The 14,696-nt window shown below is 45.0% G+C and overlaps 1 protein-coding gene across 1 annotated transcript; it reads right to left on the bottom strand.

Annotated features, from left to right (window-relative positions):
• Positions 1-1,438: 1,438 nt before the first annotated feature.
• On the bottom strand, positions 1,439-12,541 carry cwc22 (CWC22 spliceosome associated protein homolog). The gene is made up of 20 exons (XM_068746208.1): positions 12,493-12,541; positions 11,414-11,470; positions 11,118-11,305; positions 10,237-10,544; positions 9,554-9,787; positions 8,863-8,991; positions 8,368-8,536; positions 6,999-7,052; positions 6,765-6,900; positions 6,380-6,586; positions 6,241-6,303; positions 6,057-6,160; positions 5,478-5,551; positions 5,304-5,364; positions 4,417-4,494; positions 4,040-4,192; positions 3,820-3,947; positions 3,029-3,130; positions 2,449-2,624; positions 1,439-2,108 (listed from the first exon to the last, which is right to left on the bottom strand). The coding sequence occupies exons 2-20, from the start codon at positions 11,466-11,468 to the stop codon at positions 1,630-1,632; spliced, it is 2,898 nt and encodes a 965-aa protein (XP_068602309.1). The 5' UTR covers positions 11,469-11,470; positions 12,493-12,541; the 3' UTR covers positions 1,439-1,629.
• Between the last annotated feature and the right edge of the window lie 2,155 nt (positions 12,542-14,696).

Below are 14,696 nucleotides of genomic sequence, written 5' to 3'. Positions count from 1 at the left end.
CCCAATGCAGATTTCCTTCGCCCGTTGCCTCCTTGTTTTGACTGTTTTGCTTTCGTTTAGCTTCTCTGGAGGTAAATCCCACTTCCTTTGGGCGGTTTGACTCCAGCTTTCGCCTTTGGTCCGCTGTGCATTTTCTGTTTTCAGCATTCCGTGATGATTTACCTTCTTTAAGGAGTTTGATCATCCTCTTCTTGGTTTCTTCCCTCGTGTTGGAGCCGTGATACATGTCCGTCCGTTTGGTGCAACGACGCGCCAAGGTGTGAGCACTCCTTTTTAACTGCAGATTAATGATCAGATTTAATCTGATGCAGGTGTTATTTTTGGAAATGGAAATTTACAGGGTGATTGCACAAAACTTTCCCTCTGCTTGATCTATAAAAGCAATTGTTATTGACGACCACAAATTGTTTTCTTGGTTTCTTTCAGTGTTTCTTCGAGCCAGAAAGTTCAAATGACTTTTGTTTTGTGGCTTGTCTGATCTGCTTTTTTTCTGAATGGACGTCCTCCAAGACTGGTTGACAAAATAATGAATCAAATGTTTATTTTATTTTTTTCGCCCCCAAATACTATCCCGTCTTCACAGCATCACTACCAGCCAGTGGTTAAAGTTTGTGACTTTCTGTTTCCCCCGGTTAAAGTACAGCTTCAGATCTTTCTAACGAGCCGCTGATTGTCTCTGTGCGCAAAGAACTCATGTAAATAACCCCGTGCGTAAAGCCGCACCTCACAGGCTCACACACGCTCAATCCTCTTGCGCTTACTGCTTACCGGAGGACAGCGTGCCAAAATGTTCTTCGCGCGTCTCCAACTCGCTTTCTGTAAAGTTTCTCTTTTTTCCGGGCTCACTCATCCCTTGGCTTTGCTCTTCTCATCGCGCAGAGCCTCAGAAAGGGAATCTCGGCTGCAGGGGTCATGTAAATATGATTTGCGTATTAGAATGAGGGCGTGGACCGGGCGGGGTTGCTGCCCCGACATGTGCGCTCAGTTCCCCGTTGATTGGGATGTACCTTGTCCTTGGATTCGTGCGTACGCACGGTTTCTGGATTTGAGCGTGCGCCATGTTTCAGTAGGAAATCCACGGAAGTCTTTGCACACGAGGCCCCAGAAGAAATGAAGCTTAAACACGTTTCCTGCCATCGTGGATACAAACCGACGCAGCTTGTCTGGTTTTAAAATCTGTTCCAGTTGAATTTAGAATGCAACACAGGGACGTGTTATTCCAGCATTAAAACTTAAACGCCATCAGTAAACGATCAAACAGTATTGATCGGGTATGACTGGAACATGTTGATTAATACGCCCTGATCAGCGTGAGCTCCGCTAACAGGCTTCAGGCTCCTGCAGTTTCGGGTCAAGTGAAGAACTCTTCTTCAGTAACTGTGAGAAACTTAAATCTCCCGAAAGCACAAAAGAATCCTTCAACGAAACAAACTCGTTTTAAAAACTGAAGCAACTTTAATGGATTGTTTTTTTTTACATTTCACCAACAACACAGATCAATAATAGAAAAATGAAAGACAGATGGAGGGAAAGAGGAAGATCACAAATACAAAACTATTGGAGCGAAAGGATGAAGAAGGGAAGGATGACAGGAGGAGGCTTCACTTCTCCCAGTCCGTTACTGCTGCTCTATCTCATTCTCCTTTCTCCTCTGTTCCGGTCTCTGTTCTCTTTATTCCTCTCTCTGTCCCTCGGATTCTCTCGCTCCCTTTCCTCCCTTTTACCTTCATTCTCTCTCTCTCTCTCCCCCCTCCTGTCTCTCTCCCTCTCCCTCTCCCTCTCCCCCTCTCGTTGTCTCCCTTGAAAGTCCATCTTTCGTCGCCTTTCCTCCTTTTCTTCTGACCCATCTTCTCGTCTGTTCCGCCGTGCACCCTCACGTGCACGCTCGTGGTCCTCCTCTTCACGTGCACGCTCCTCCTCATGTGCTCGGCCTCTCCCGTGCTTCCTCGTCCGATTCTCGTCGTTGCTGTCCTCCTCGTTCTTCTTCTTGTTCTTGTGTCTGGCTTGCTTTTTGTCTGGGAGTTTCTCCTTCTTCTTGTCCTTCTCCTTCTTCTTCTTCTTCTCCTCACTTTGTTCTTTTCTCTTCTTCTTCCTCCTGTGTTTGGTGTCTGAGTCTGGAAGGAAGGAAAAAATGATTACCCACCTCGGAAAAGAAAGTGTCCAGGTGTACCAAGAATACAAGAGGCAGAAAGTCTCACCTTTCACATTAAAAGTCCAAATAAAAAAACATGCATGTGTGGTGAGAAGCAGCGTCGTCCTGCCATGATATTATCAGTAAACGAAGGTGCTTTGGAGAAGGTTGCGCTGTTCTCCATGTGCAAAAGTCTAGTGTGTCGTTAGCAGTGGAACTGAAGACGAGCGTAAATCTCCCCGACAAAGATTTTCAGAGCACAAAGTAAAAGAAAACCGAACTTCAGTCAAAGGGAAAACAAGTGAAGCTGAAGGTACCGGAGCTGCTGCTGGAGGACGAGTCAGAAGAGTCTGAATCGGACGAGTCGGAAGAGGAGTCGTCAGACGAGGAAGAGGAGGATGAAGAGGTTGAGGATGAGTCGGAAGATTCCACTTCCTGCTTCTGGGTCATTATCATCTTGGGAGCGTTCTTCAAATGTTCCCTCAACTCGTCCCTGAGAGAAAAACAGACTTAGTTTTAGGATCATTCATAAGAGCAAAACCAGACTTAACTTCACTTCTGGATATAATCGAGATGCGTCGGTTACAGCAGGTAGCAGACAGAACGTCTGACGGTCCCGAATTAAAGTGCAAAACTAGTGAACCCGTCCTGTAGCACGATTATGAAGTGTGATCTCCCCAGGCAGGCCACTTTTATGAAAACAAAAGTCTTCTGCAGGGCAGCTACGAAATAAAGACGTTTGTTCGTGTCCTCAAAGAAAGCCTCAGAGGCGCCTGAACAAAGATTAAGAGCTGCTTCGTGGTTTAGAATGAAACGCTCAACGAGAACATCTAGATTTGTGGACACGAAGGGAAAGGTCAGCGTGTTTGTGCAACGATGTCTGCATGTGTCCCTTACGTTAGACCTCCCAGTCCGATGGAGGTGAAGAAGTTGATGGCGAAGCGAGTGTTTCTGGGATTATCACGAGGAAAAAGGCCTTCAAAGAACGGCTGCAAAGTCCTGAAACACACACACACACACACACACACATCAAAACTAACACTTGTGTGTTGCATTTCCTTCTTCACTAACCATCATTCTCAGAGCACCATCGGCATTTGGTTGAGGAGTTCGTCAGTTCATCCAGTAAACGGAGCTTTAATCTCGTAAGAATCTTTATCCAGGAAAGTTTTAAACTTTGAACCGGTCGAGTTCGGTAACTGCTTTTTCTTACAGCGACGGTGGCGCAGGTGGTCGGCGGTTCGAACCCCGGCTCCTGCACGTGTGAATACTGTTGTTGAGTCCTTTGGCAAGGCACGTCACCCACATTGCCCGTGTGAATGTAGTGAGCGAGTGAATGTCGGTGGAGGTCAGATGGTGCTCCTCTCAGTCTGCCCCGGGGCAGCTGTGGCTGCAATAGTAGCTTCTTCACCCCCCCCCCCCCCCCCCCCCCGGTGTCAGTTATTATTCCTACAGTAACCACACGGGGGCAGACCTTTATTTTAAACCCACAGAAAGGTGACTGTAATAATAACTGGCAAACTGCAGTATGGTGAAAACTTAAAGGTGCCGACTGTGGGCCGGGTTTCAGTTCAATCATGAACGATCAATGCTTGGCTGATCAATAAAAGGTGGATCTAAAAATATCCCAGGATGCAACATAAACTCTGAAGCAGAGCTGGAACCAGAATCTGCTCGAGCGTTCCTACGTGTCTTTGAGCCGTTGGTTGAGTTTGGGGAGGCCCATGTAGGCACAGAGCTCCTGGAACAGGATCTTCACAAAGATCCTGCTGGACGAAGTCGTGGTCTCTTCGCTCATCCTGATACACTCCAACACCTGGTGGACAGACATCAGCATCACACCCCGACTGCCATGGACTCCTGTGTGTGTGTGTGTGTGTGTGTGTGTGTGAGTGTGTGTTTCCTCACACTCCAGGGCACCGAGTCTGTGTAGAGTAGGTGAGCAAACAGCCGCGCCACATTCCTCAGTTTGTTGGTCTCCAGTCGATGAATTGTCTCATATTGTTCGGCGAAGATCCCCTCAAAACTCTCCATGTACTCCTTCTTCAGCAGACAGAACCTCTAAACACACACACACACACGCACACGCACACACACTTCATAGTTACATGTGGTTAAAGGGCTGCTTCAGAATTGAGTTGTAATTTTGAGTGAAATGACCCAAATCAAGCAAATGTGCTTCAAGCATATCTGATGACGCCAAAATGTGTGAGTGTGTGCGCACGTACGTGTGTGTGTGTGTACATGTGTGTGTGTGTGTGTGTGTGTGTGTGTGTCCGTCTCACCCCAGCCAACAGGCCAAAGAACTTCTCGTAGGTCCTCTGTTGAGCGCAGCAGTCCAGGATCATGTTGCACAGCTCCTTCTGTTAGCACAAACATACAATAATAAGCCGAAGAAAAAGATCCTGAAACAATCAGTGAAACGGAGCAGCGGTAACTCCGGTGTCGGGTTCCGGTATCCGTTTTATCGCTCTCAACAAATGGCCGTTGGTTTTTATTTAACGTGTTTTCCATACGACTCGTCTATCAGGTAGAAAACGTGAGACGCTTTCAAGCTCCTGCTTTATGATGGGAAAGGTCAGCAACTTAATGAAATCTTTTGGTGTTCCTGCAGCTAACACCTCAGGCTGTGTGTGAATCCGTGCGTGTGCGTGTGTGTGTGTGTGTGTGCGTCTTCCAGCTGTTGTGGTGATTCAGTCCTGATGCTGATGGAAGTGTGGCTGACAAGGTCATCCGCTCCGCCCTGGACCGAACGCACGTGTGGCGTTGGTTTGACTCGACCCACGCTCGTGCACCATCGTGCACCATCGTGCACAGCGGCCGATTCGACGCTGAGACTTTAACACACAGAACTCATTCTGATTGGACGGGGGCAGGTGGTGACGTCATGGTGCTGCAGATACGACACCCAACAAACTTTGATTTGTTTGCTGGTTGGTTGGAAACCGCGACGTAGCGAGGGACGCCTGTACATGATTACACGCCCCCCCCCCCCCCACACACACACACATCAGTGGTTAAACACTGCGCCACCTCCTGGTCAGTGCTGTAGAATGAATCATCACATTTCATTGTGTGTGTGCGCGTCACTGTACGTCAGCCCAGTGAGCATGACTGTGTGTGTGTGTGTGTGTGTGTGTGTGCGTGCGTGTGCGTGCGTGCGTGCTCTTACTGTCTGACTCTCAGGGAAGTCCATCTTGATCAGTTTATGAGCGCACTCCTCATAGTCCAAACTACAATAACAATGAAGGAATCACTCGATTAATTCATTCCAGTCCATCAGTAAATAAATCCAAATACCTGAGAACCAGTGTGTGTGCGTGTGTGTGTGTGCGTGTGTGTGTACCTGGACTGTATAGCCAAATAGATGGTTCTTCTAAAAGCAACCAGATTGACTTCTGTCTGATCAAAGATGGTAACCTTCTCACCTGAGAGGGAGAGGGAGAGACAGAGAGAGAGACAGCGAGAGCGGGAGAGAGAGACAGAGAGGGAGATCTTTTAGGTTAGCGTGTGTCTGATAAGTTGTTATGCTGTGACCAGGTTGATACCAGATTAATACAATCACTTAAATTGAAGTAATACTTTGCGAAGGGATTAAACAACAGCTGGCGTCTCCGTGCTTTTGGCACCGACGATGACACGCCTCCTCCTGTTCCCCCAGCTCACCGTCATTTACATTTTATGTTCAACAAGGATCGTCATTTATTTCTGGTTACGCTCCAGATTTTAAACGGGTTCCCCGTCTTCCTCAGATGTTTAGGAGACGACTGGAACCGCATCAAGCACCTGCTGGAACTCGATGAGAAGCTGAAGTTTAACTTGAAATGCAAACCCTGGTCCTGGGCTGACACGTCAAGCCAGCCAAACTCAGCGCGTGAGAATGGAAACGCTCCACAGAACGGGCATCGCAGTAATTTACTCAGACTCGAGCTGTCTCACCTTCTCCTTCATTCTCATCCTCCTTCTCCTCATCTTCATCACTGGCATCTCCATCCTCCCCCGAGTCACTGCTGCCCTCATCCAGGATGTCTGTCGCGAGACGGCAGCTCATTGGTCAGACCGAAGGAGGAACCGGTTTGACAGCGTGTGACGTTCGCGCTCATCCTCACCTCGTTTGATGGTTTTGTATTTCTCCTCATTCTCTAGGAAGCTTGGATCCATCTTAAACACATCTGTGAACACACACACACACACACGTTAGGGCTACACGTACATGTGCTCCCCCCCCCCTTCTACCCAGGGACTTACTGAGGACATCGTCTGTGACGTACTCGTCCTCCAGAGGGAGCATGTGGGTGAACTGTTCTTCCTCGTCCACCAGGTCCAGGCCGTCTGGGATCACGGGGTGATCTTTGAAACCATCCTTCCTGATGGCAAACATCACCTCAATCATATATTGGACCCTCTTGTCAATGGTGGACTCGTGGAGGACGTTTCTGAGGCGCTCAAATATCGCTGAAAATAAAGACAGGCTGAGGATGAATATCGACTGAACACTTTAAATTGAGAAAAGAATGATTCCAGGTTCTAGTAAAAATAAAAATAATAATAATAATAATAATATAATATGATTGATTTTAACATAACATCAACAGCTGAACCAATTTTAAAGACATATCCATTTCCAGAATACCATTGATCCCCCTCGGGGACACCTCGGTCAGTTTGAGTCCACACTCCTTCAGGAAGGCGATGGCGACCTCCACGCTGTCGTCAGTCGGACGCTCCAGTAGCAACGTGAGCATCTCAAGACACAAAACCTCGTGGGCCTGAGGACGAGGGACGAGGGACGGCAGAGCAGAGACATTAACCCCGGCTGGACATCAACAGGCAGTCCCTGCATCATTCATGAGGTGACGGGACGCACCACGTTCTGGTTGATTAGATGGGCCACAAACTTTGAAGCAGTCAGACACTGTTGCTGGAAAACAAAACGCAAACCGGTTTTAGCATCACGAGAACTGACTGCTAACAGGAAATAAAATGTAAGACATTTATAGAGAACTTAAATCTCTTTCACTATTTTAGGAATAATAAGGAATTTAATCCTCATCGTCAAAACCAACCGGGTGTTAACCTAAGTTAACGCTGGGTGCTGCACCGTGGTCCGGTTTCATTTTATCCAAAATAATGGCATTAACATTATTCCAAAAGTTTACTTTCATCCTTTGAAAACAGAAGAAGCAAGTTTCTTATGTGAATCTATTTTTGATCCACTCCCATCACATCTTTGAACCATTCTGTCTGTCCTTCTCCACTGATTTAATAGTCACACAGGGACACACAGAGACAGACACAGGGACACAGAGACACACACATGGACACAGAGACACACACATGGACACACGCAGGGACACACACAGGGACACACACGGACAGACACAGGGATGGACAGGGACAGACACAGGGACACACACACACACACACACACACAGAGGGACACACAGAGACGCACACATGGACACACACAGGGACAGACACAGGGAGAGACAGGGACACACAGGGACAGACACAGGGACACAGAGACACACACAGGGAGAGACAGGGACAGACACAGACACAGGGACACACAGAGACAGACAAAGGGACACACAGGGACAGACACAGGGAGAGACAGGGACAGACACAGGGACACACACAGAGACAGACACAGGGACACAGAGACACACACATGGACACAGAGACACACACATGGACACACACAGGGACAGACACAGGGACACACACACAGGGACACAGACACACACAGGGACACAGAGACACACACATGGACACACACAGGGAGAGACAGGGACAGACACAGACACAGGGACACACAGAGACAGACACAGGGACACACAGGGAGAGACAGGGACACACACAGAGACAGACACAGGGACACACAGAGACAGACACAGGGACACAGAGACACACACATGGACACAGAGACACAGACATGGACACACACAGGGACAGACACAGGGACACACACAGACACACACAGACACACACAGACACACACAGGGACACACACAGGGACACACACAGGGATAGACAGGGACAGACACAGGGACAGACACAGGGAGAGACACAGACACACGCACAGACACACACACACAGGGACACACACAGGGACACACACAGAGACACACACATGGACACACACTGGGACACACACATGGACACACACAGGGAGAGACAGGGACAGACACAGACACAGGGACACACACAGGGACACACGGGGACAGGCGGCGCACCTTGAGGTTCCGGCGGTAGCTCTTCCTGAATGTAAGGATCAGGCGTTTGAGGATTAACTCGCCGATCTGAGGGAACTTGGAGTTGATGATTGCAACGACGGCAGCGTAAACATGAGTGAAGATGGGCGAAGCCGCCTGAGCCTGCAGCACCGAGCGAGACAGCAGACCCCTGGAAAAGGAAAAAGCTCAGGTCAGGTAACAGCCAGCGCTCAGCTCGCAGACCGTCTCCCTCTTTTGGGACCCAAACGGATCTCAGCTTTACGCAATAAAAACATGAAGGTGCTTCACTGCACTACGTTTGAATTCATCTCACCTGAAACAACATAAAATGAATAAAACATCACTTGAAGGGCCCTGAAATCTTTCAGAAATACACCTTACTGTGTGTCTGATAAGGCATTAAGTAAGAGGCTGCAAGGAAATATCGAATATCCTGCAAAGGAAATGCTAGATTTGAATATGAAATGATGTTTATTGACGACAATCACTGTTTACCTCCCCCTGACAATGTTCTCCTGCAGCAACTCCTGGATGATGTTGAAGATGTTCGACACGTTGACTTTGTTGATCAGACCATTGATAGACTTCTTCAGAGCCTCCCAACTCATCCTCTGATAGGCCAGGCTGCACAGGAGGCGGGGCATCAGTAGCAACACAGATTACACGGAGTCGTTGAAACACCCAATCAGTGAAATCGATTTAATCCCAGGCGGAGCTTCAATTACAACAGTCATACAAAATTCATTCATTCATTAACGCACAGACAGACAGACAGTCCATCCATCACACCGATGAACAGAAAGGAATCGAACCCAGAACATTCTTGCTGTGAGGCAACAGCGCAACCCACTGCGCCACCGGGACACCCTCATTGACAGTGTTTAAATATGTATTTAAATTGTCCTTCAGGTTTAATCTTAGCTCCTGAAAGCCAACGCTCAAGTCTCAGATGCCAGAAAAAAAATCTAAATAATGACTTATGATTGAATAATTAAATGTTTACGACGACCCATTATCTCGCTGCACCTCATCAAGTATCCGCACTGAAATATTCGGATAAATTGCAAAAGACAGTTCATGTACAAACTGGTGAATGAGTGCTGTGTAAAGTAGCCCAGTACGCGGTATTGAAGTAAACTTAATCTCGTTTCTATAATTCTTACTTCCTAATTAAAATCCTTCCTACCTGCTCTTGTCTGTGATCTGCTGCTGCATCATCCGCAGTTTGGCGGGGGGGATGTAAGCTCCCCCAGTCCTGGTGAGGATCGGGTCGAGCTCCTCTTTCTTCTTCTTGACTTGGGGCTCGCTGTCTGTTGGGGGGGAGGCTGAACGGCCTCGCCGCCTGTGGTCGGAATCTGCATTGCGATTGGTTCGCCGATCAAACTGCCCGCCTCTGTTGTCGCGACCGTCATATTGATCCCTGGGAGAAACAGGCAAAAAGAATCAATAATTTTTACGTATGAACTTTGTAATGTCAGGCTCAGTTTGCCTTTTAGAACAACGACTACTTTATATACGTTGTTATATTATAAAGAGTTTCTTAGCAGCGATATATAAAAGCTGAATCGTCTGAGTCAGGACAACAGTGGCAATAAGTCATTTATTTTATTTTTTATTTTTTCGGGGGGGGGGGGGGTGTTTATTCTTGATTTTCTACAAGCCTCCCATCTCATGGTGGTTTGGTTCTGAGATTTTGCAACTTCTGAGATTTATTATCCAAAACCACAATTTCTCAAACCGATCGATGACAAAATTTTAAAGTCATAAAAAACACAACTTGTGTTTTTTATGACTTTAAAATTTTGTCATCGAAACACAAACTTGTGTTTTTTATGACTTTTTTATAGCTAACCAATGCTAGTTTGTTACCGAGTATAGCGTCCTCTGTTGTAGCGGCCCCATTCTCTGGACCTGGACCTTGACCTGTCCCGTCCTCTGGACCGTGACCTGTCTCTTCCCCTGGACCCATCTCTGTTAGTTCCTCGGGGCCTGTCTCGTCCTCTGGATCTGTCACGCCCTCTTGAACCGGACCTGTCTCGCCCTCTGGACCCGGACCTGTCTCGCCCTCTGGACCCGGACTTGTCTCGCCCTCTGGACCCGGACCTGTCTCGCCCTCTGGAACCGGACCTGTCTCTTTCTCCGGCCATGGATTGGTCTTGCTCCTTGAATACTGACCTCTGTATGAAAAATAAAGAGTTTATGCAACAGTTTGTATTTTTAATTACTGGGGGGTCGTTGACCTACGACCACATTTGGCTGAGGGTTCTGTCGTATGCCGACTTGGTCTTAAAATTGCTCCATGTTAAATGTAGACATCGTGGGTGAGACCGTAGAAAATGTTGTAAAAACACCACGTAAACAGGTAAATAACACAGACGAGTGCGGTCGTGAAGTCGAACAGAAGTATGAACACGAGTCACGTAGTTCACAAGTCGACGACCCCCTGTACTAAAAAGTCCTGGATCTCCTCTCCAACTTTACACATTACTGCTTATGATATTTCTCTTGGAACAAGAATCACTGCGACATTTTTACTATTAGAAATAAGAATCATACTTGGATTATTCTCCAAAACAAGCTTTAAAATTCAACTATCAAATGAAATCAGTCTTCTCTCCACCGTAATCGATTTGCACTTGTCTGGTGTGTGTCCAGAACAAAAAGTAGAAACTTTGTGGACACAGCTGCCCCCACTGGAAAAACACAATGTGTGCTGGTGACAGGAATCAGTGCATGGAAACGTTGCTTACTTTAATCTGAGCCACACTGCTCCTAATCTTCTTCAGTGCTGCAAGATGGTCATCCTCTTCCTCACCGCTGCTGCTACTGTCTGAACTGTCAGAGGCAGGACTTTTGGAGGGGGACAGCTTCTCTTTGGGGCTTCTTTCCACCGAGATGACCTGCTGAGGCCCCTCTACTGCTGGACTCGTCTTGTCTTCTGAAGGTCCCAGACAGTCAGGGAGAAAATGATGTGGTCAGTGTCAAAACGGCAGGTACTACTATAGCTAACAGTACTGAGACAAATACTGCAGCAGGATTTACACACCCCGGTTTTCTCTCTGCACAGGACTAAGACTTTGACTTCTGCATGGAGAGGCCATATCTGAAAAAAACACATTCAGGATTATTTTAAAGTGTTGGAAAACGAACGATGAACTATGACTGATGATCTGCTTGAGCTGGCTACCAGCAGCTACTGCCCAGACTCCCAACTATGCAACCCTGGCTGATTCCATTCAGTGCAAATCTAACGTAATGTATGTGTTTAGCATTTTTAACGTAGGTAGAATATTTTTGGCCATTTCAAAAGTAGCTTGCATGCGAAAACCGTGTGGGCGCTCCTGCTTTAGAGACCATGGTTTGATGCAGAATGTACACACAGAGAAATACCACTCAAACATGGGTGCTAAGAGGAGCCCCTGAAACTAACTATTATAAAAAGTATTGATTGACTTGATGGAGACACGCAAGAGAAAGACAGGTCATGCCAAAAATATGAAAGGGAAGATTATCCACAGGAGAGTTGATTAAAAACAAATATGTCAACGTTATACATCCTTTATAACATCTGTGTACACGCAGCACTGCATTATCATGAATGATTATAACTGGTGTCCCTTCATTTATCCCTTTGTGCTTTTGACAAACAACGTTTGCTGTCTTCTGAAGTGTGAAACAAAAGTTATTCATACATAACTGTCAGAGTACAAGAAGAGGAATGACTACTCAGAGATTAAAGTGGTTGGTGATCGTTTCTAAAGCTTAAAATGACCGATTCGTTTTTGCAGCTGTCGTCATCACAATGAACGCTACAATATTCTGCCCAATATAATCTGTTTAAGCGAACAACTAAGTCTTATCTTATCTTCCCGCTTCAAGATTAAATAAGGCACAACTATTTTAACAACTTCATCTGTAATTATAAAATATTTTCCAACGAACGTCACAATTCTATCGCCATGTGTGTTTGGATGAGCTAAAGTTAGCTTGTCTGCTAATCCTGATTTAGCTACAGTTACTTAGCGAGCAGCTACCCATTTGCTAATCTGCTTCTAAAAATCTGTGTAAATAAAATAAAATACTTTCTTTCATTATTCCATTACTTTGTGTTTAGCATTGTCTTACCGCTATAACCGTTCTGGTTTCCGACGTCTCGCCTTTTCTCTTTCCGAGTGGTGTTTCTAGAGGAAAAAAACTTCCTGCGCCTAAATGAAACACTTCCGGGTCACGGATCCCTTCCGGGTTTCAAAATTACAAACAAAATTATTCATACGCTTAATCTACATATTTTTAAAAGAGGTTTTGATCTACTACCGAATAACTAGATAAATAAAGACTGTAATGTTAAGGTAGAAGGTTTGTAAATGTGTTTAGTCGAACCCAACACAAGAAACAAAACGCTTGGAAGAAAATGTTAATCTGCTCGTTTCTTCGATTTCGCAATTTCGCAATTTGAAATAGTTGAATACTCAAACACTTGAATCCGTGTATCATTCGTTTATCAGCTGCGGTTCTAGTCAGAGATGCTAAAGCAGATAATTAACAAATAAATATAGTTGGATTATATTAAAATAAATAAATAATGAAATGTGGATTAAATAGAAATTAAACAATTAATTCTAAATAGGACCCAGAGAAAGATAACCTCCGCCAGTTTGATATTATGACTCATTGACCGTGAAATCCCAATCCTAGGATTTGGACTCACGTTATTATACGTTTTGTTATTTGTTATTCAAGAAAAACTCACTACAGGTGGTTTGTTTCAGGATGTAGCTCCTTGATTATATCTTCAATGTTATGTCTACTCAATGTCATGGTAATCAGTCAAAACATTTATGTGTAATAGACAAAAGTAATCCTGATATCCAATGTGCAATTATGTAACAAGAAAATAATATCCAGATTTTTCTGTCGTGTGACTGACCATCAAATAATATACATTTGTATCTGGATCCAATATAAACGAGTCCTGCTATATAATATAGCATTACATTAAAGTGTTAGGGGCAGATACAAATATTTAAATATTGTGATTTTGAGATTTGAATATTTTATTCCTTGTGCATTCCTTATGCTTGCAACAACTGTGATGCACAAGATACACAAAGCATCAGTGAACTGAAAGCAGCACTCATGTGTATGGAAAATAAATATCTTTATTATTCTCATCTCTACACACAAACCCCCCTGCATCCTGCTGACATCAATAAAAAATACAACTCATCATAAAATACATCTTATTATTAATAGACATCGATCGAAATTTAAAGAAAAACACAATGTGTAATTAGGAGCGCGTGAAGGATTCTTGACCAGATTTTTAAAAGGCAAGTAGAGCTTCAAAGCTCAGTGAATGTCTAGTCGAGCAGGGATCCTGAATATGAAAGGGTTTATAAAAAATAAAAATCCAACAATCATTTAAAGAATCAAAGGTCCCATTAACATGGATTCATTTAGAGCAGTTACATGGCCAACAGTGAACACATGATGGTACCAGAGCCAGGTCCAATCTCTGAATAAAAACTGTCTGGAAGCTCAGAAGCATTAATAAGTGGACTTTGAGATTAGAGTGTCTTCCAAAATTCAAGGGCATGTACACATAATAATCAAAGACAACACATTTTTCAGTACAACTTGTGCTTTCAGTAGACAATTCCAAATATTATGCAAGTCTATGTGGAAATTTTCAGAGTCAGTATACCATTAACATATACCATTTTTCTTAAAAAAACAAAGACAAAAACATTAAGGACCTCGGTCACTGCCAGGTTTGCGTCTCCAATAACTGGTGGTATATCTATAGGGGCCTGTGAAGCATAACGCACAGTATTCAATGCTAACAATGACATTCTGTTTGGTGTTTGGTCAGTTCTGTGGAATATCTGCACCTGAAATAAAAGCTGGAGATGTATTTCATAAACTTCTAAAGTGGTGCAGGATGACTTCGCATCTGGAACACTAGCAAGGACTTATTGGATTAACATTAGTTTTTATTAGTATTCATGTTTATAGTATTGCACACAGGTTTTTCATGAGACATTGTTGCGCTAACACGCTACCAACACCAAGGTTTGGGGAACACTTTCCACTGATCTATCATCGTGAACTCCATCATTATTGCCATGACAACATACAGAAACCAGCTGCAGCTGCACATTTAACCTCAGACTGACCTTCACTGTATCACATAACCTTATCACCTGCTCTGTAACAAGCAGGACACTCACAAAGCAAACAATGAGTTAGAGTGTGAGATGAAGTCCCATTTTATTAAGATGTTTAGCCTTGCTTAGTACGATCAATGGTGGTTCAAAGTGAAAACTGGA

The sequence above is a fragment of the Brachionichthys hirsutus genome, chromosome 12 (genome assembly GCF_040956055.1).
Source record: "Brachionichthys hirsutus isolate HB-005 chromosome 12, CSIRO-AGI_Bhir_v1, whole genome shotgun sequence".
NCBI lineage: Eukaryota > Metazoa > Chordata > Actinopteri > Lophiiformes > Brachionichthyidae > Brachionichthys > Brachionichthys hirsutus.
The sequence above is the reverse complement of the archived record's forward strand: the minus strand, read 5'-3'. Positions and strand labels throughout refer to the sequence as shown.